The 21,867-nt window shown below is 33.9% G+C and overlaps 2 protein-coding genes across 4 annotated transcripts; one reads left to right on the top strand and one right to left on the bottom strand.

Annotated features, from left to right (window-relative positions):
• Positions 1-2: 2 nt before the first annotated feature.
• Positions 3-2,009, top strand: LOC133312914 (protein RICE SALT SENSITIVE 3-like). Its single transcript, XM_061514196.1, has 7 exons — positions 3-192; positions 411-461; positions 564-740; positions 838-943; positions 1,162-1,203; positions 1,300-1,356; positions 1,507-2,009. The coding sequence occupies exons 1-7, from the start codon at positions 56-58 to the stop codon at positions 1,993-1,995; spliced, it is 1,059 nt and encodes a 352-aa protein (XP_061370180.1). The 5' UTR covers positions 3-55; the 3' UTR covers positions 1,996-2,009.
• A 4,141-nt stretch (positions 2,010-6,150) lies between these two features.
• Positions 6,151-17,761, bottom strand: LOC133312895 (threonine--tRNA ligase, mitochondrial 1). 3 transcript variants are annotated; one of them, XM_061514166.1, is made up of 19 exons: positions 17,224-17,761; positions 17,071-17,130; positions 16,862-16,951; positions 15,819-15,893; positions 15,519-15,647; positions 15,325-15,414; positions 12,313-12,401; positions 12,136-12,232; positions 11,966-12,052; positions 10,897-10,981; positions 10,243-10,337; positions 9,555-9,587; positions 9,372-9,458; positions 9,121-9,213; positions 8,810-8,902; positions 8,499-8,720; positions 8,077-8,148; positions 7,504-7,575; positions 6,151-6,513 (listed from the first exon to the last, which is right to left on the bottom strand). In XM_061514166.1, the coding sequence occupies exons 1-19, from the start codon at positions 17,698-17,700 to the stop codon at positions 6,418-6,420; spliced, it is 2,142 nt and encodes a 713-aa protein (XP_061370150.1). In that variant the 5' UTR covers positions 17,701-17,761; the 3' UTR covers positions 6,151-6,417. The 3 variants fall into 3 exon arrangements, with proteins under 3 accessions (XP_061370150.1, XP_061370151.1, XP_061370153.1); XM_061514167.1 differs by lacking the exons at positions 10,897-10,981; positions 11,966-12,052; positions 12,136-12,232; ... (2 more) ...; positions 15,519-15,647; positions 15,819-15,893 and having other exon boundaries at positions 10,243-10,341; positions 16,886-16,951; XM_061514169.1 differs by lacking the exons at positions 10,897-10,981; positions 11,966-12,052; positions 12,136-12,232; ... (4 more) ...; positions 16,862-16,951; positions 17,071-17,130 and having other exon boundaries at positions 10,243-10,334; positions 17,307-17,760.
• Between the last annotated feature and the right edge of the window lie 4,106 nt (positions 17,762-21,867).

The following is a 21,867-nucleotide window of genomic DNA, read 5'->3' as shown; positions in this document are numbered from 1 at the left end:
GGTGGAAGGGAAGAAAAGTGATTAAATAGCGCTTATAATTGATTGTGAGGATTTGATGGAAGAACATCTCACTCCATTGGCTGTTACCCATCTCCTTCAACACACTCTCAGAAGTTTGTGCATCCATGAAAATTCTCAATGGGTCTATGCAGTCTTTTGGAGGATCTTGCCTAGAAACTACCCTCCACCCAAGTAAGGAGAGGAAAAGATCAACCAATTCTAGCTCAGAAAGTTCATGGAAACAGATTTTGGGCACTAGGCACAAACATCACATATATACATATATACTTGCATATATTATATATATATATATATATGGACTAATTCATTATAAGATTATAAAAACTTGTGCATGTTAAACAGGATACTTATGCTGATTCCTCAATCTTGTTAATTTCTTGGTAATGTAGGTGGGAAGGACAAGGGGCTTATGACAGATCAAGAGGAAACAGAAGGAATTGGTAATGTTTTCAGTGTTTAACTTCAATATTGGAAGATATTTTTTAAATTTTCATGCAGGATTATTGTATTTGGTTAATAGTTAGTGTCTTATATGCATGCAGGATATTGGTCTGGGAAGATGGTTTCTGCAATTTTGCTGCCTCAACAGCACCTGAAATTAACTCTGGTGATTGTCCTCCCTCATCGGTTTATGGGAACTGTGAATTCCAACCCTACCAAGGGCTGCAACCGGAGCTCTTCTTCAAGATGTCACATGAGATCTATAACTATGGAGAAGGGTATGTATCAAATCAATTAGTACTAATTCACCCATTTGAGTTACATTCCTCGTATTTTGTTCTTGAGCAAAGAGGTTAATTAGATTTCATGGACCAGGTTGATAGGAAAAGTGGCTGCAGATCACAGTCACAAGTGGATATACAAAGAGCCTAATGATCAAGAAATCAACTTCTTGTCAGCATGGCATAATTCAGCTGACTCGGTAAGAAAAACCCCATATCTTGCTTTTGCTTACAAAGGGAACATTAATTGTCAAATTTTCTTCTTAATATAATCTTAAGTTATTTATTTTATATTAAAGGTTCCTTGAAGGGAATTCCATGTACAAATAGTCATGATTTCATGTTTATATATATATGCCTCCCAAAATAAATAAAAAGATAATGTGTCGGTATCCTTATTATATATGTTCTTTTACAGCACCCTAGGACTTGGGAAGCCCAGTTTCTGTCTGGTATAAAGGTATGGCATTCATATATGCAAACCCCTTAGCTTTCTGTCAGTATCTCTTTTCTTTATTTGATTCAATTTTTATATATATACATACATATCTTACAGACCATAGCCCTTATTGCTGTAAGAGAGGGTGTTGTTCAATTAGGAGCCGTTCACAAGGTTCATTCTCTTCTCCCTTCTCTTTTTCTCTCTCTCTTTCTCTCTCTGACACACTCACAACCACACACACAACACTTGAGCAAAATTTAGTTTGCAATTGTAATCACTCATATCATGTCCACTCTATTTTGTCTGGCTATGGCACTCAAGGTGATTGAAGACCTGAGCTACGTGGTTCTATTGAGAAAAAAATTCAGCTACATTGAGAGTATCCCTGGCGTGCTATTGCCACATCCATCATCTTCTGCATACCCTTATAAGGTAGAAGGCTATAGTGTACCAGAACAGTGGCATTTCCAAGGCAACCTTGCACACCCAGCTGAATTATATGACCACTTCAACATGCCACTTAAGATAACTCCATCAATGAGCAGCCTTGAGGCCTTACTCTCTAAGCTCCCTTCAGTGGTGCCACCACCACCACCAACACAACCACAGTCTCATGTTTTGCCATCCCAAAGGTCATTAGAATTCATGGGAATGCAAAAAGTGGCAAAAGAAGAGTTAGATGATGAGGTATACAGGCCTGAATTGGATATAGGTGAGAGTAGTAGTTCCATTCCAGGATACCATTATTTCCATCAGCAACAAGATCAGAATGTAACTAGGAGTGGAGCCAATAATGATTTTGAGTATTAGACTTATTTGAAAAGATGGGAAATCAGTGGAATGAAAATTAATTAGTCCTAATTAAGTCCTAACATGTAGTAAGTTGTTAGTTTCATCAGTATTACTATGATAATAATAACTACTTTGTTTCCAGCTTGTCTAGTCTTTTACCCTTGTTTTTTTACATGTTTCTGATTCTTGCTAGTATATTGGAGTGCCAAGGAATTTCCATTCCATGCATGCTTTGTGCAGCTATATATGCATCTTCTCATCATGATGTCTCAGTCGGTGTCTGTGTGTATATGAGAATCAATAGCACGTAGTCACATACGTACACCGAATCTAGCATAATGTATGTGACTGTTTAATTAGGATGCTAAATGTAACGTGCAATACTTAATTAGCCACATGTTAAGGCCAAAACCGGTAAATAAATGCTATAGTCTATATGTATAATAAGGTCATTTCCTCAATATGCTTAGAATATAACAGATGATGATTCATAGATATATTTTATTTGGGGTTCAATTGGAGATTAAGGGGATAGGGTAATCATAGTTGTATGTAGGGAGAGAGAAGAAACACTGTACCTATGTCACGCTGTTGGCACATGCTTTATATATATAATATAGTTATGCATACTGAAAATGATACAGTAGGTTGAAAATAATAATGGCAGTTGCAGAACAAAGCTGTAAGTGTAACCTAACTTACCGTTCATTGTTTATTAAATAATTGGTTAGGCAAACGCAGGTTGCTGGCAGCAGGTGCAAGCATTCCGTATTTTGTTCAAATGAAGAGTGAAATTTGGTTCACTTGTGTAGCTCTAATTCACAAGGCTTTTTATCCAAAAGAGTCAATGCAACATTATACACACACTTTTCTCTCTTGACGTGGCTTTTATTTAATTTATTAAAGTGATGGCAAAACATATACTTATATCATGTCTTATTCTGAAATTTATAAATTTAATTTAATGTTTGATTAGGAGACTTTAACCATAAGGTGCTAGGTGTGGAAGAATGAAATTAATTGTGGTGTGATAAAAATCAAAATTCTCATAACGTTTTGAGTCTTTTGACACATAGGATATATTATATGAATAAAATACAAAAAAAATCTATTCGTGCATTGGATTGGAAATGGAATCTTTGCCTCAAATTTATACCGTTATTAGTCTCGCACGAAATGCATATGGGATCAATCTCACACGTGCCTAATGCGGGACTGACACGTTACTGGTTATGCATTACAAATGTGCGGGACTAATCTTTCATATATTTCGTGCGGGACTTTTTGGAATTAATGCAAGCTTGAAAATTTCATAAATATAACACATTGATTTGGATCAATAAATATTACATATTGATCATGCCAGACTAGACTTGCACGTCAATCATGTCAAACTTGCCAGTATACGATTACTATAAATCTCGCAGGGCTGACGTATTAAATTAATCTTATATGATTAACGCATGAGACTGGATATATTAGTTTGATTACATATTTTAAAAAATAAGAGAATGATTATATTTACAAATTCTTATAAATTATACTTTTATTATGAGTAGTATATATTATTTAAATATGTATTACCTACAGTACATAGTGTAGTTTGTAAGAATTTGTAAATTTTGAGTTTACAAAAATAACTTATCCCAAAAATAAATTATTCCAATAATCTTATATGATTATTATAAAACTTCATTTTCAAGGAATTCTAATGCTACTAACTTCAGTTGTGAAGAGGAAAAAAGAGAGCCTCTAAACCTTAAATTATTATAATGAGTAAAGATTAAATTATCCTAAAGAGTAAGGATGCAGATTCAATGTTCTTCTTGCAATATAAAAGTTATTTCAGTTAAGAGTTAATTAACTACAATTATTATGATAACTCATGCAGACATATGAAGTGGATACCACTCTCTTCTTCATTTTTTACTTTTTCTTTTTCTTTTTTTTCATATAACGCTATGGAAATAAATTTATTTTCGAGTTATAAGAGAAATATTAAACTAATATGAGAAATATTGAACTTGAACGTGATAAATAATCTGCCAGAGAAAAAGTAATAAAATAAAAAAATGTTATTCACACATAGGATTAGAAATCGGTTAAGTTGGGCCGAATCTTCTCTTAAACAGACTTGACATGTTTCTCAAAGATAAGGGACGAAATATCTTAATTTATTTTATGATTAACCTAAACATATTCAAAGACTTATTTTGTGATAAGCTCAATTATTTTAAATAAGTCAATAAATATATATTTTTAAGATTTTGTAATAAAAATTAAAAATACAAATAATAATTATATATATACACTTATAAACTGATTGATTCATTAAACTTAAAGGTTAACAATATTAAATTAAATATACTTTTTTAAAATAATTAACCTAACTTATCTAACATGACATCTAGCTTATTCCCACCATACACTTCTTTTTTAAACTTTTGTCGCAAAAGAATAAAATAGAAATTCACATTCCTTTTTCTCACTCTTTTTTCTCATAAAAATAATGTGAAAAAGAAGTTTAAAAAATAACTGATACGATAATTGCATAATTTATTTTCTAAAAATTGAATATAATAATTACCACACCAACTGAAATTCATAACTTTTCAAGATAAGTTCATAGGAACAATAATAACCAAGTTCAAGTTTCTGTATTTTATATATGAAGAAATATTTTTAAAATTTATAAAAAATTAGTCTCAACTTCAAATTTTAATTGAATTTTTTTATGAACACATAAATTATGAACTTTGGTGACAAAGTTTTTTTATTTTCTTTAATGAATTCTTCCGTCTCAAATAAAACCAAAATTTACCCAGTGCTACGAGGTCAAAAAAATTAGTAAGAATTTAGATAGAATAATTCCAGGGTAATTGTTACATAAAATAAAGTGGTTAATTTATATCAAAAATTTAGCAAGCATGACAGGCATTTTGACAAAAAATTTAAAGCATTTTGAACTTCTAAAAGTTAAAGCAATGTATAAGTTTATTCATCCATGGTGCTTTTGTGATGAAGTGATGTCTATAACATAACAACTTAGAAGTTTATTTCTCCTTCATCCATGGTTCTTTTCTGATGCCGTGATGTCTATAAAAACTTAGAAATTTGCTTTTCCTTTGAAAGTCAGAGTTTTAAACTACGATTTTAACATATATTTGAATTAATTTATTTTAAGAAAAAAAAAAGGTTTTAACCAAAAAATTTGTTAGAAAGCTTTAAAAAAATAATGATTTATTAAAATTAAATCATTCCCACACATGCAATTAATCAAATGATTAGTAAATTATGCAAATATGCATGCCGACTTTATATTATAATGTAGAATATATATTTTTTAATTTAATTATAATCAAATCTGTATAATAATGGTAACCTTAAGTTTTCAACTAATTAATAAAGTAACCATATCATAAATTTTGGAAGTAACAAATAAATACATGACAAAAGAAATTAAAAGATATTAATATTACAAAAAAATGAAACTACAAGAGGTGAGAAGAGGTAAAGGCCAAAGGGGAATTCAAAACTAATGGATCTATCATATTGATGAGATAAATACTAGGACTATTGTAATGGCTCTTCTTTGATTTGTCGTTTATGGTTTAAAACCTAGGTATGAAGGGACATATTTCTTCATTGCTTCTTTTTTTACCCAAGACTTCTGTATTCAACTTAGCAAACATTCGGGGGTTGCCAATCCTTAGTAATTTCTTTTTTTCTTCTCACTACCCAAACAAATAAATTAGGGTAGCTCATTTGATTACTTAGGAATTCTCCTACTACCAACTTCATTTGTGAAGAGGGAAAAGTGGGAGCTTCTGTACATTAGTGTGAAAATTATATGTTCTCCATGCAATGTAGAATTTATGTCAGCTAGAGACTAACTACAATAATTCTGATAAATAGATTATGGCAACCAAGATACATATAAATATTCAACTTAACTTATTACTAATCCACTCAGGGGGGTTGGATCCCATGAAAAACTTCCGTAAGTTGATTTTGCTCCAACATAGGGGATCCTTGCGTAAATTCAACAAGTCTTCACAAGAAACTGAAATCAACTCGTAATGTTATAAGTTGATTATATCCCACTAATACTTACTGAAGATAACTTGAGAAGGTGCAGTTTCTTAAATATTACTCACAAATTCGAATGCCCGAACATAGGGGGGGTGAATTAAATAACAAAGCTTACAGTCTATTTCTTCAAACAAGGATGACATCCTTTCTAGAACAGGCAATACAAGGATTTATCAGTGGGCTCCAAGTATAACTAAGATTCACATAATAATGTTAGTTACGACTGTAATGAACATACAGTGATCATCCAAATCATATCTAAAATCAGAACAAAATTTCAGGTTGAAAACATAAATGATGCACACAAGTGTGTACAAATAAGCTTCAACAGTTTTCACATGTAAAGCTTCAATGGAAAGCTGCTACTTCATCTCTGAAATGTGTGAGTAGGTTCTCAATACTCATAACGCTATGGTCTGCCTTATCTCTAACTCGTACACTCACCTGGAACAATGAATCAACTTTTAGCTTCCCGCCGGGAGAAAAAAAGATTCACCAAAAGATAGCCAAGACACAATCAATAAGCAAGCAGCAGCGAGTGCATGTAACCCCTCATGTATAATATTTTTACTAGTGTGGAAATGAAAAAAACTAATTTTGGCCCACAAAATCTTGGAACTCATGCCCATTAAGATAATGATACAAGACTACTAATGTGGTTAACTTCTTCAAATAAATCAGAGACCATCAGCACTCTTTGATAGAAAGCCTTTTAAGAGCAATAGGTGATAGTGATACAACCCTAACCAAAATTCAAGAAATCTATCCCAGGCTTAAATCTGACTTAAAATTCTTTCAAGATTTAAGGCCGAATTTTGAGCCAAACTGAGCCAAATACTAACATGCTCGAGCTCTTACAATCAAAATTTACCAAGCCCAAGCTGAAACAAATCTTTAACCAAGCTAAAATCTTTAGCCCAAGCTTGGCTTGGTAAGTAGGTCAAGGATAGTATATATCCTACTTTCAGTCTTAACTTTATCTCAGTTTTTGAATTGGAATTTGAATGATATTATATGTTTTGCACATGACAAAAGTGTATAATATTATATATGATAAAATATTGCCAAACGAGCTATTTACAACATTCATAAACTGAATATCTAACTATTCGGGTTCAGCTCGAATAGTAAAAAACTGCATTTGACTACAGGCCTAGGTCAAACACAAATGAAATGCATATCAAGACATGTTATAGCAAGAAAAGGGCAGAGGTTGTTGAGATATATAGTCCCACATTGGTTATATGGACAACTAATGTGGAGTTTATAAGACTTTGGCACTCCCACCCTTTAAGCTAGCTTTTGAGGTGGTGTATCTCAAGGTTCTTTACAGAGGTCGATAGGAGGTTTTGGGAACATAACTAGCAGATTGGAAAGAGTTAAAATAGAATTATACTGCCAATTATTTATCAGAAAGTAGAAAATAGGAAGAACCTGTCCTGTATTAGCTTCCTCCTCTCCAACAACCAAGATGTAGTTGTACTGAGCTAACTGAGCTTCTCGCACCTGCAGAATGCCATAACATAGAGTTAACACAATTCTATTTTATTAAGACATGAAATTAATGATAATAGAAGCATACTAAATTAAATAAAAAGAACTTCTCAATTGCCACTTGAATGGCCTTCCACGAATTTGAATATAGATGTAATTGTATGACTAAAAAGCTATGCCACACCACATGAATAAGATGCTAATTACACTAAAAGCATACAGCTTAACTCATTGGTAACTGAATAACAACATAGGGCAGGAAAAAATGGCACCATGTAGTATGAAATTGACTTTTGCAACCAACTAAGTTCTATTTGACAACTTTTATAAACAAATATGCCCTATGATAAGTCAGAAAACTGGGTTTCTCACTGTTTCATACGGAATACCATGCAAATTAACCATCAACATTTCATCAGGCAGTAGATCAAAACAGTGCGGGCATTATTTCCTTCTGAATGAAAAAAGTGTAGTACTAAAATCAAAATTATTGGTGCTAAAGATTTGTGTTACCTTCTTCTGAATCTTCCTATCAGTTGTATCAGCATCCACGTGATACCCTGCTTGGTGGATCTGATCTCTCACCTAGAAAATTGCAGCACAAGAATATGTTATACAATTAAGAAGCCCCTTCCTTTTCACATCATAATATAGTACAAGTGTCCCAACAAAGGTTTACAACTGGAAAAGTTCACATAAAAGCGTGTGACTGACTCTAAAGTCTAAACATAATTCAAAAACTGGAAAACCAAGTTGATACAATGATTTCAACAAGATGCAGACAAGCTCAGCAATACTAAAAACAACAAAAATTATACCCACCAAGGAGATTAAAAGTGTTATTCCATGAATATGCTAGCACACATCATCCCCTTCATTTAACTGTTACAAGAAAAAATATACAACGGAACAAAGCCGAATTCAGAGCTATGTACCTGGAGTGCATAAGCTTGTGATTTCTCAGACACTGGGCATACAATTGCCTGACGAGGACTGAGCCAGAAGGGCCATTTACCCTTGTAGTGCTCTAAAAGTATGGCAAACATGCGCTCAACAGATCCCAGAATGGCTCTGTGTATCATAACAGGTCTCTCAATTTTGGCTTCATCCTCAGCTGAATATTCCAACTTAAAACGATCAGGAAGCTGGAAGTCAAGCTGCAAGCAACCACATTCATCCAAATATCAGTTAAAAAGTTATCCAAAGCTGAATCATCTGAGAGCAAATCAAGCTGAAAAATTTAAACCTGCAAAGTTGCACACTGGAATTTCCTACTCAAGGCATCAGATACAGTGATGTCTATCTTTGGTCCATAGAATGCACCATCCCCTTCATTCAACTGTAAGGTTTTACTCAGAATATAAGCACAGATATTAAAGCTAATAGATGACACATTCCATAAAAAATAATGTGTGTGAGAGAGACAGAAATAAAAATGGTATCAAGTAAACCTATAATTGAATTGAAAACATGATAGGCAAACTCCAGTTCTGGAAGCAATATCTTAAAATATATGATGCTGACTTCTGGAAGACATATAGAAGAGGATATAATTACCTGCCAAGGCTTGCCAGACTCATCTAAGGCTTCTTTAAGAGCATTTTCAGCCTTCTCCCATGTTTGCACATCTCCTAGGTATTTCTCAGGCCTCTACTCAAGTATTCAAAACACGCAAAGGAAAATAAATAACTAAATCTTTAAATGAAAGAGCAAAAAGAATAAAGGTAGAAGACTAAGCTTTGAAACTCGTTTTTGAAAGCATTGAAAAAGGCACATGGGCATTAAGATAATAAAGAGCAAAAGCATACCGTTGAAAGCTTCAGTTCATATGTGAAACCAAATATGTTATAGACATGATTGATGAAATTCAAGGCATTTCTCACTTCACCCTTTACCTGTAAAAATAAAATGAATCAAATCAGGAATTCCAACTTCCGCTCAAAAGAGACTTTAAAGATTTGTGTTGCATAAAAATTCAAAGTTCAACTCACCTGGGACTCCCTGCAGAAAATATGTGCATCATCCTATGCAAAATTAGAAACAAATGCCATTAATAACTCTTAACAGTTTAGCAAATAGAAATTAAAGATGAAGAGAGTGATCAAGATATCACAGGCTTGCAATATTCCCCCGGATATAATTGTACCATATTATAGAGAAATGAATAAAAAAAATTCATCATGAGCAAAAAATGATGTTTTAGCCACATTATTATAACTTGCATATAAATATGAACCCCAGGTGTTTAACTTAAATGAGTACGCCAATCTCCTCTATCTATATCTGTTGTTTTCAACCCCACAATCCCTAATCCCCAGTTTTTTAAAAATCGAATATTTCCAACTCCAAGACTCCACAGCTTTTCTGCACCATATTGCAACAGAAAATTAACGAGACTCAAAACATACAGTTCAAATTCCATGAAGAGATTTTTGTAATACTTAGTATTCACTGTGTGTATGCCTACAAAATTGAAAGAACTCTGGTGTAAAGTATAAAAATATATGCCTGCCTCAGTGTACCTTAACATAAATATGAATGTGATCCCTGGATTAATAACAAAAACAGAAAATTAATTTTATTTTGGAAATATAAAGCAAAAAAGAAAAAACTAAATCCCCTTTGCCCAAAACTTTCATTTTATTGTTCATTTGTGTTTAGTATGGGAGAAAGGTTTACCTGCTGAAATCTCCTAACACGTGTTAATCCACTCAGGGCACCACTAGCCTCATTCCGATGCAAAACCCCAAAATCAGCAAGACGAAGAGGAAGTTCTGCAGAACCATTGAAAAGTTGTATTCGATATTTAATATAAAAAGATCAGCTCAACAAAATTTAGTTCTTCAAACTATACACTCAAACTCATGGAGCATATACATAAAATAACCAAATTAGAGATTAGTTCACTAATAACATCAACAACAAATTAAATCCACCTCTCACCCCCCCCCCCCCCACCAAAAAAAAAACACAAAAAAAGGTATAATCTATAGTCCAGTTCAATTGATTGATAAAATAATCTTGCTCTACATGGCAATATGATATTATGTGGAAAAGTACAACTTCTAGATAAACCAACCCCCTTCCTCCTTCAGGGCAAAAGGATTACAGCCCTAAAATAGGAAGGGCAAAGATTAAGCCATAGAAAATGAAGCGGAGAAGGTATCTCTCTACATAGGCAGACTCACTTAACAGTCAATTCATGTAACTAGCAGCTCAAACATGTGCATCATACCAAATTCAACACAAAAATCTGAACTAGCTCAGCCACTCCAAGTGGGAATGTAAAAGATGCTATTTGAAGACATAAATGGCAATGTAAAAGAAGATTACCTCTGTATGATCGAACCCTGTGTTTAAACATCAAGCAGTGCCCCGGGCAATTCATTGGTTTCAACCCAAACTCTTGTTTGTCAATCTACAACACGTCAAAAATAATATCTTATGATTAGAGAACTTGATTTCTTTCAAAAGAAATTCCTGTTTGGAAGGTTTTGTAGATGCCTTCTTAAAATTTTTGATCAAATTAGTGCTTCTCAATCAACATCAACATCCCCTTTATCCCAAACTACATGGGATTGGCAGTTGATGAATCCAAATGAAAAGCAAGAAAAGAATCAAATTAATGTTTCTCAATCTTGCACTAAAAACATCATCTGAAAATAGACACACAAGACTATAAGGCCAAAAGATCCATCCCAAATATCAAATGCACAAAAGGTACATGCAAACCCATATATATATATATATATATATATATATATATATATATATATATAAAGGACAACATAGTACTATAAAGCTCTACTTATAGCAGACAGCCTTACCTTGCATTTGCAAGAGCCTCAATACATTAATCGGACCTGTGACTTCTAGGTCACATGGGGATAAGGCTCACCTTCACGCAATATGTCATAGATATACTATAGAAACCCCAACTAACCTTTAGTTTTCCAACATCCCCACAAATGATCCCAGGCCCACACATATTATTCATAAAAGTAACTATTACATGAGCAATTAGATAAATGAACACAAATATGATTCATCTAGCAAGATCAGAAGATTTGTTGTCTGATACAAACCTTGGGAGAGCCTCACTCCAAAAGTTAACTTGTAAGGTAGGAGAGCCCAAAGTCTATATAAATCTCCCACCAGAACCTTATGTTTCCGATGTGGAACTCCAAGTCTCATATCTTAAAACTGGACCTATACGGCTTGACTTGGCACTAGTTTTTTTACTAACTCTAGGCGAACACTACAATGCTAGTGTCACCAGTCACACCACCCGATTGCAACTGGCTTGACCTTGCCAACTGGGTCGTAACACTGTGCCACTCACACTCTTAAATAAACATACAAATACATTCATTTTTTTTTTTTTTGGGGGGGGGGGACATACCTCTAAAATAAACATATCCTCTTTATAATTTGCAGCATGACCAGATTGCACCCATAGATCCATGTTGAATACATTTGGAGATATGACCTGATGATTCAAAAGTAAGTAATAAGTATTTGGAAAAGGATTGTTTTGTGTCACATCAAGAAACTCCTACACTAAAACTTAACCTCGTGATAGCCCCTGTCTCTGTACTGATTTCGAATGAAGTCCATGAGTTTGTTATAGATCCGAGTACCATGTGGAAGAAAAAACCAGCTTCCCGGGCTGACAAACAAAAGCAGATGAAGACATCAGTCAGAGAAGCTTACTAAAGCTGCAATCAGACAAAAATGAACCCACCATACCTCCATTCATGATGAAGAATAAGCTCCTGTTTCACACCTAAAATCCTATGATCATACTTTTTAGCCTCCTCCAGCCGAACCAAATATTCCTGAACAAACAGGGAAAAACAATTAAATGATGAAATCATAATACACCATATGGTATGGCCACAGATGTTAATATGTTCAGTTTCACCCTGAAGAATAATGGAGTATAACATAAGTTAATAATTTTTAATACCAATGTTTTAAAAACCAAGATGGTCTTTGAATTGGTAAAGGAAGAGGTTTAAAGATTTTAAAGTCAAACAAGGGACAAATTAAGGTCTTACTGGATTTTTATATATTTTAATATAGAAATATATAAAAAAATTGATATATATTATGATAGGATCTTCACTCAATAAGAGAAATAGAAGACAAAAGAGACTTGCATTAATGGAAACTTCAACAATTCACCAGTTCTGATACAGATTACATTACTAAAACAGGAAGGAAATACAATAACACTATAACAGTAATGGCAGAGAAAATTAACAGTAATAAAAGAAGAGAAAATACAGTGATAGTTCTAGAGCATTCGAGAGGCTCTAGTCTCTCCCCAATCACCCAAGAGGTGCCCAAAAGTCCCAAGTCCCAAAGATGATCCTCTCCCTTCCTTCTCCACCTATTTGTAACAGACTTGTAACAACCCCTTGCTTTCTACGTGACCACCTCCTTGCTGTCCATGTGACCACTCTAACCAATTTATCCTTCCACTGCTGCCGACTCATCGCATTTTATTATTAGGGATCTAACATATTACTAGCTCCATCAATATTAAACATAACAAAAAAATAAAAACATTTAGTTCAGACTATTACTAACATTGTCCACATGCTAACTCATTTTAAAAAATAACATTAAAAAATCATCTTATTCCACATGTTAACTCCGCCTATGTGTGCTTGCATGCATGGCCTGTCCCAAGACAGGATAAAGGAGGAGGGTTGGCGTCAGGTGTAGCGAACCGGCCATAAAAAAATAGCTATATTTATGAGATGAACCCTGATGATAAAAAATCATAGTAAACTAAATTAAAAGAAAATGAATTACCAAACGTTTACGTGTAAAAACTATAAAAAAATAAAATAAAATTGTTTATGAAAACTCAAAATGAAAATAAATAAAAATAATGATGAATATGACATAATTTAATTTATATATGGAAACCATAAAAATGATATATTGGGATTTTCTAATAAAAGCACATGAAAACCAATTTACAACTGTATATAAAGTCTACTATACTAGATTACAATATATTTGTCTAATAACAATATATAGGTATACTTTATAAGAAGTTCAAGTGTATTAGTGATATAGGTATACGATATAAATTAAAAACTTGAAGTGCATCAGTGATTAACTGGTGCACATTCATGCATACTGACCAGGTTCGAGACCTACTGATGGCATTTTCAGTTTTCAAAATAGAGAAGCCTTGGACCAGAGCAATTAGCCAAAGCGTGGGAGGTCCAAATGGTTTGGCTAGTTCACCACTGGTTTTGAGACCCATTTTAAGACATCCGATTACAGAGGCTTTGACTGGACCCGCCAGAGGACCAGTTTGAGATTATATTAGTCCGACCCAATTTTAAAATCAATGTTTACATAGCAAATAGAGAACTTTTAGTAATCGGTGGCTCGTATAGCTATCATGTATGACTTGGCACAGCTATTAGCATAATGGCACATATCACATTTTTAAATATATATTTAATATCATTCACAATGACATCATATAAATAAAGGGGAAAGTAAATCTTATGTTGTAGGAGAATTCAAATCTCATGTCATAGATATATTAAGTATGGGACCCACCTATTTAAAAAAAATAAAAAACAAAAAAAATGAGTGGCACACCTTTTTATGGTGTGTGTAGGAAGGGTTTGTTTTCTCATGCAACATGAGAAAAACAAACCCCATAAATAAAATAGCTAAAATATAACACATGGAAAATTGGAATGTAGTTACACCATCCCAAGAAAATGAGCATGTATTGGGCTTTTAGTCTTAGCATAACAAGAGAGAAGGAAAACTACTATAATTTCTACAAACGGCTACGGAAAATATACAATGTGGCCAATGCAGATTAATACAGAAGCACACAGTGAAGCCCAAAACAGAAAACTGTATATTATAGATCATCCCCCAGAACAAAGATCCAGAAAGCAGTATAGCAAAAGAACGCATAGCCAAATACAAAGTAAAACCAAATTAGCTGAGAAGAGAGTAGAGGAAGCAAGAGAAAAGAAGAGAAATCAGAACAGAGAAAAGAAGATCGTGGGTGACCATGGGTGAAGTTACTTCACATGAACACAGGACAATGAGGCTTCACCAATGAAACTCAGCCTCGGAAAAACACAGACGGAGCCAATGAAGGAATTTGAGGGGAGCTTGAGTATTTTCGGTTTTATTTATGGATGACTCAAAACAGAAAATGGATGTGGTCGACTTTCCCTTGGAATTGATATCAGACACTATTTTTCTATAGCCACATATAGAAGCATTAACCACATACTACTTCAAAAACACCATGCTAAGCACGTAGAGTAGCATAGAGGAGATAGGGTACCAAATAAATGCTATGCCACACAATTAACACCTATGTTAGTTATTTACTTATTCTACAAGGAAACACAGCTGAACATTCAGTACACCAGACGGTAGACGCTATTTTGCAATACTTGAGCCCATTGTGAGTCAATGGTGGTCATTTTTACTTTAGAGTTGACAGCAGACACTATTTTTCTTTAACCATAGCACAGATAGCAGTACTATCCACGCATTAATTCAAAAACACCATGGTAAGCATGTAGTGTAGTGCAGAGGAGCTAGGGCACCAATAAATGCTATAGCACACTATTAACAAATATTAGTCGGTAATTTACTTTTTCCACAAGGTACTGCAACTGAACATCAGTCCACCACATTTCAGTCTGCATAGCTGGATTATTTACCCACAGAAATAACTTAAGAAATGAAAATCACCTTTAAACTCTTCTGATCAGGATAAGATATTCCATAAACTCTTTGTAAACTTTCCCGATTCTTGTCCCCCCTCCAATATGCTGATGAAGCCTAGAATTGCAAAACCAATAACGAAAGTACTTGCCATTCATATAAGTTTATGCATAAATCAAACTTGATTTAAAATGGTTTCATAAGACAGCTAAAACGCATACCTTTAAACATGCAATTGCTTTGACAAAGGATGTATTAGGTATATGTGGTCCACGACACAAATCAACCAGGGGACCACATCTATATACTGTGATAGTCTTGTCAGCGGGCAAATCATTGATAATTTCAACCTGATCACAATAGCCATATAGCCCCAAAGCAGCAAATTGCAATATAAAAAATTATAGGAGAAAGAAAATAAGAAATATGGTTCAGATCAATATGATTACGCAATAAAAAGATGATATAGCTATTGTCATAAAAATAAGATGTGTATAGCAACAAAAAAAAGATATACTTGCCTTGAACTTATTATCCGAAAACATCTCAAGCGCCTGATCACGTGTAACTTCAATGCGCTCAAAAGGTTGCTTTTCCTGGAAATATAACATTTATCATCCATCACACATATTAACACAAAAACAATGTTCATCATAACAATTATCAACAACATCCATTAAATCCAAAAATTTGCAATAACATACAAGCTAGAAAGAATTTTGGACACACACAGAAAATATGGAATATAATAACCATATCAAATTTTCTTGATTAAGGGGAAAAACTGAAATCTCTTGCATTGTGATCGGAATCTTTAGAAATAGGAAATGATCTTATTTGATTTGATTTAGAAATGAAATTCTAAGTTCAGAACCCATTATAAAAGTGGGATTTGAATTGATTTAGAAATCGAACATATGTTTGGAACTAATTAAAAAAGGAATTGATTTGATATCATTTTATTAGATAAGCTATTTTGTAAGGATAAAACAGTTATCCTATTTATTTAAATTTAAACTAAAATCAATTCCCGCCAAATCTTATCAAATTTGAGACAATTTTTAAAACAAAAGCATGGATTTCAAAAAATCAAATAAGGCTCCTCTAAAGTGAGTAAATAAGGGTGTATCCACCCTTTATTTAATTCAAAGTGCACCTAGATCTTAACCCATTAAAATTCAAGGGTGAATACATTTGAAAATCAAACCAATTACAATTTTTTTAACATTCCAAACCCAAAATTCAATACAAAAATCAAATCAAATCAAATCCCATTTTTCAACACTCCGCACACACTCTTGTTGAACATCAGACTTCCAGATTAAGAAATATATGTAAAGGCACTGATATGTGGAAGGAAGACTGATTGATGTTTCATTCCATAATTGTTCAACTATGAAGTCTCCATAAGATTATAACTTGAGGCTTTGAGGAGGAATCAACATAAACGGAAAAAACGCTTAAATATGCATTGTTCATCGTGGTAACCAGAAATAATCCAAATAATCCTAGTAGCAATATATAAATATAAACACATATATAAGCAAAGGAAAAGAAATAATACCGAAACAGCCTTCAATGCCCCAGTCTCAATTTGTTTAAAGTGATCATCATTCAGACCCAAGTCACCGTAAAACGCATCATAATAGAATCCCTAAACAAAGAGACATTCACTTTCTCATTTGATATGCATATCATATAAAGCATCACAATTCACAACAGAGTCAATAGAGCCGGAACACAATAAAACATTCAACACAAGCAAACACACACCTCTCCTCTAGTGGTGCAGGGCCCAATGCAGAGCTTACATCCATACTCCGTCTCGAGAGCCTGCAAACAACCAAAAAAAGTTAAAGTCACCATCATCATCATCGTTATAATTCGAATTTGAAAACAAAACGAAGCGATTGAATTATTGGAGACCTGGCCGAGAATGTGAGCGCTGGAGTGCCAGAAAGTGTCGCGGCCTTCGTCGTCGTCGAACTTGAAGATCTGGAGCTGGCAATCTTCCTCGAGAGGGCGAGTCATGTCCCAGAGGATGCCATTGACCCTGGCGATGAGAGCGTTATTGGCCAAGTTCTTCGAGATTTCGCGAGCCACGTCAAGAGGAGTCGTGAGCCACTTTTTGCCGTCCCTGACGTTGCCGTCGGGGAGAGTCACCTTTATGGGATCCGACGAGAGGGAGAGGCGGAGTGTCCGCTGCTCCACCTGGATGGCCTCGAACAGCTGGATGCGCTTCGGTATTGCGGCATTCAAGTAGGCCTCGTCTTTCGCGTGAGCAACCATAGCGGCGCTGGCGCCGGCGGAGGAGGAAGAAAAACGGTTACTGTGGAAATGGAGAAGGTGAGTGAGTGGAGAGAGCGAAGCGTAACGGCGGAAACGGATTAGAGAGCATAGCATAGCATAGTGTGTCTGTTGTTAGTGACCAGTGAGGTTTAGGGTTTTTTTCTTTTTTCTTTTTTATTACAAATTTTTATTATACAGTTACAATTGGCGTTGGTCAGAAGCAAACTACGCCTGTTAAGCACGATTTGACTCTGGATTCTTTGTGTTCTCTGCTTATGGGAGAGATTTATAAAACGACTTAGAAACTTTGTGCAAATTTTTTGAAAACCTTACCAAACATTATATTTTTTGAATCCCGTATAAATTTTTTTAGGCAACAAAATAAAACTCATCTATCAAACACACGGTTAAGGTGGAATTCATCTCTGCATCACATTTTATATACATATAGTCAGAATTACTAAAATAATTATTTATTTTCATTTTAATTTTTATAATTTATTTGTAAAATTACCCTTCAATAGTTAAAAAAGGGAAAAGGCCTACTTTTTTTTTGGTGGAAAAAAAAAAGGCCTACTTTTCCTTTCAAAGAGAATGGCATATTTTATACTTTTGTCGTGGCATCAATAAACTTTTACGCCCATGCCAAAACATATAATAAAATAAGTTAATTTTAACTAAAATGTTCATTTTAATTATTTACAGCATGATCAAAAAAAAAAAATTAAACGAGTTGCACAATTTTTTTTAATAATCTTGTATTTGCATTACAGCTTACACCAATAAAATGAAAGAATTTTTTTTTAAATTTTTCTTTCATTTGCTTTTTTCCATCAGTTGAAATAGACATAGTTTGGGATGTTGTTACAGGATGGTTCGGTGTGGGACGGAAGAGTTTTGAGGCTTGGCAAGGATGTTGCTCCTATAGTAATGGCAGAGCCGAAAATTTTTGTAAGAAAGGAATCAAAGGATGAATTCGAAGCAATTCACATTAATTTAGGTAGGGTAATGCAATTGTGTAACTAGGAAGAAGTAACAAATAACAAATAAACATAGATAGCCTTTTTTTTTTAAATTCTACAACTATAATTCTTCCATTAATTCAGTGGGTATACAGGCTACAGATGTGCAATAGGCTGGGAATCATAAATCTGTTGAATAACACAGCTCGTTCATGCTTTGACGTGCCCCACGCAGACAGACATATTGGGCTGAGTAGGTGAACTATGTAAGAGCAGCCCATATTTGAAGAGTGCGATTGTATTGGATTCTTTATAGTTAGCAATCTCAAACCCAGTTAATCCTAATCCACCGGACAGCTACCGGCAACCGCTGACAGAAGACCGAATGTGTAACATATCACATATGAAACTTCATCTAAATGACTAAATGTTTACTTGGAAGCTGATAATATCTACTCATTATTTCTCTGCTCTTTTATTGTTTAGACTTTAGAGCACCAATGAGGACAGAAATATGTGTGATGCCATTTTTTGCATATGAGAAATAATTTTGTTGTAATCTTACCCAATTTAATTGAATTAGTTGATCAATTGATGAATTTAATAATATTCAAATAGGAAATAAGATAAAGTAGCCAAAGCAATTGGAACGTGTGATAATTTGTCATAACTTGAGCTACAGAACTCCAAATGAGGCGCGGTTCGAAACCACGCGTAGCTAATGAAGAGAGGAGGACATTTAACCACCTTTGGTCTAATATAATAATGATATGATGTTAAGTTTAATTTATTTTATTCTGCAATGTAATATGGTTATGATCACGCAATTGGGCATTATAAATTCGGCATGTTGTAAAATGAAAAATTTAACCAGATTTTATTTGAACCCATGTGATTGTAACTGCGCTTAATATCATCGTGCGATGTTAACGAACCGGTTCTAGAATAGGACGTTACAGAGCAGATAAATAAAATATATTTAGGACAAAATATTCACCTAGACTTGATATCTCCGAGTGAAATCTTTTAGGACAAAATATATTCCAAATCATTATGTGTTTAAAATTTTTCTTGGAGAAAAAAGTTGGGGTAACAGGCTATGCTGTTAAATAGTTTTGCAGAGGGATAAATAAAATATATAATATTTATTTTAATTTGGTCACATTTAATTATTCCTAAAATATTAATATAATTTTTAAAAAAGTTCAAAGTTCGAAAAATAATCACTATAGCAGACGATATTTTTTACAGCCTTTAAGTTATAAAAAAAATAAAAGATTATCAGGCACCTTCGATATACAACACAAAAATACTCGTCAGAAGAATAAATAGAATGAAATTTAACACGGCAGAATTTTCGTGGAAAAGAACTTGAGACCACTAATTAAATTGAAATAACCTCTTATCAATTGATGCATGTGGTAAGTGGTGTGATTAAGCTGTTTATATTACAATATTCTTATTATATCCATTATCTCTAATTACAACAAATGACATCATTGTGTCCATTATATATAATTATTTACACGAGTTTGATAGTCCTCTAATATTACATCACGAGCTCAATGGTATTTACTAATTAGGAGCTATTAATTCAAACGGGTGAAAACGGTCTAAGGTTGTTGAATGGGCATGTGATTTGAATCGGTCTTTCCCTATATAAACACTGGAACTTGGCTAAAACCTTTTAAGACTTGTTAAAACGTAGAACAAGGGACATGTGCAAGCATGTGCGATCCATTCCCACCACAAGGCCTAGCTAAGAATAAATGCAAGATCACAATCGCTAATGACATCGCACGCAATCAATCCTTCTAATATCCCGTTAATATAATTTTATTTTTATCTCTGTTAACTTTCAATTTACTTAAATACTGGTATATATCGAAGTTAAAGTGTTTACATAGAAATAGTAATACAATATTTAGTTATGTAAATAACTAATTCAAATCAAAAACTTAAACTTGATAAGTGAAGCTCATCTCGTAATCCCGTGGTCAAGTACCATATAAAGCAACCAACCATTCAACCCAACAAGTTAAGCTTGATAAGTGAAGACTCATCTTATGGACTCTTTACCATAAGTGGGTTTGGACACCACATCTCAACCCAAAATCATAAGGTATTAGATGTATGAGTTCTTCCACTTATATGGTACTCATTCAACTCATTCTTAACCAATATGGAACTTCAATCACTCATACTTGAATTCCCAAACATTTCCCCCTCGAGTGTGAGTCTCAAACCCACATTTGCTCCCTCTCAAAGAGAAGCTTATTCGAGTATTCACGAGATTCATCAATGCTTGGCTTCTCATTAAGATATTAGCTCTTCCATCAAGGCTTCACTAAACTTATCAAGACCTTGGCTTCCCATATATTCAAATACTCGGATCACTACAGGCCAAACATTGTTGGCTTAAATACCATTAATTTGTAAATAATCAATTCAATCCAAAAGTTTAAGCTTGTATATCTCAAATGTATAAGTGATTTAGTGAAGCAATAGTATGAAATAGAGCTCAAATAAGGAGTTACCGTCTCAGGCAAAAACTAAGAATCAAGGGGAGGTGAAGAATATGGTATGCTATAGTGAAGTTGAATCTTAGCAGAATAGCAATAATGGTGAGTATGGAGAAAAAATGACTCCACAATAAAAAAATGAGGTGTATATAGCACGGAGAAAATTCCCTAATGTGGGATGACTCAAGGCAAAAACCATTTTGCATTATGGACCCCGTTAAGGTGTGAGACAATGCGCCCTTGCTAATGGATGAAGCATGTGTCTTTGGGAGAAAGGTATTAGGCAAAAAAAAAGATAATAGAAACCTTTGTTCCATTTTAAGAGAGAATGGAGACACTAGACCTTCAAATTGGACCACTAGATCATTCCATAACATAATTCATTTCTTTCTATAAATCCCACACTTGATTATAGTATAAGTGACATTATTTTTTGAGTAAAATTAGGGTGTCCCCAACCCGTAAGATGAGACTAACCCCTTTATGGCTTATAGCGAGAAAGATTTTACCATTGACCGTAAAGTGCTTCTCGTAGGAATCGAACCATAACTTCATCAGCCATCAAAACCCGACCTTTGAGCTACAATCCGCTTACCAACTGAGCTACATCTTGGGGTTAGTATGAGTGGCACTATGTATAAGCTTTTTTTGGTTTGGAGAATGAGAATCAGTTATTTCCCCTCTACTTTTACCCTTTATTACTAATATTTTTGGTATCATTATTGTGCCTTATAGGTGGGGGAATTGACCAAGGCTTAAGTACTGAAGGATGAGCAACTACAAACTATTTAAATTAC

This window comes from Gastrolobium bilobum, unplaced genomic scaffold (assembly GCF_033153095.1).
Source record: "Gastrolobium bilobum isolate Gb01-03AN ecotype WA unplaced genomic scaffold, APGP_CSIRO_Gbil_v1 utg6455, whole genome shotgun sequence".
In the NCBI taxonomy this organism is placed as follows: domain Eukaryota; kingdom Viridiplantae; phylum Streptophyta; class Magnoliopsida; order Fabales; family Fabaceae; genus Gastrolobium; species Gastrolobium bilobum.
This window is presented reverse-complemented; position numbering and strand designations above follow the sequence as displayed.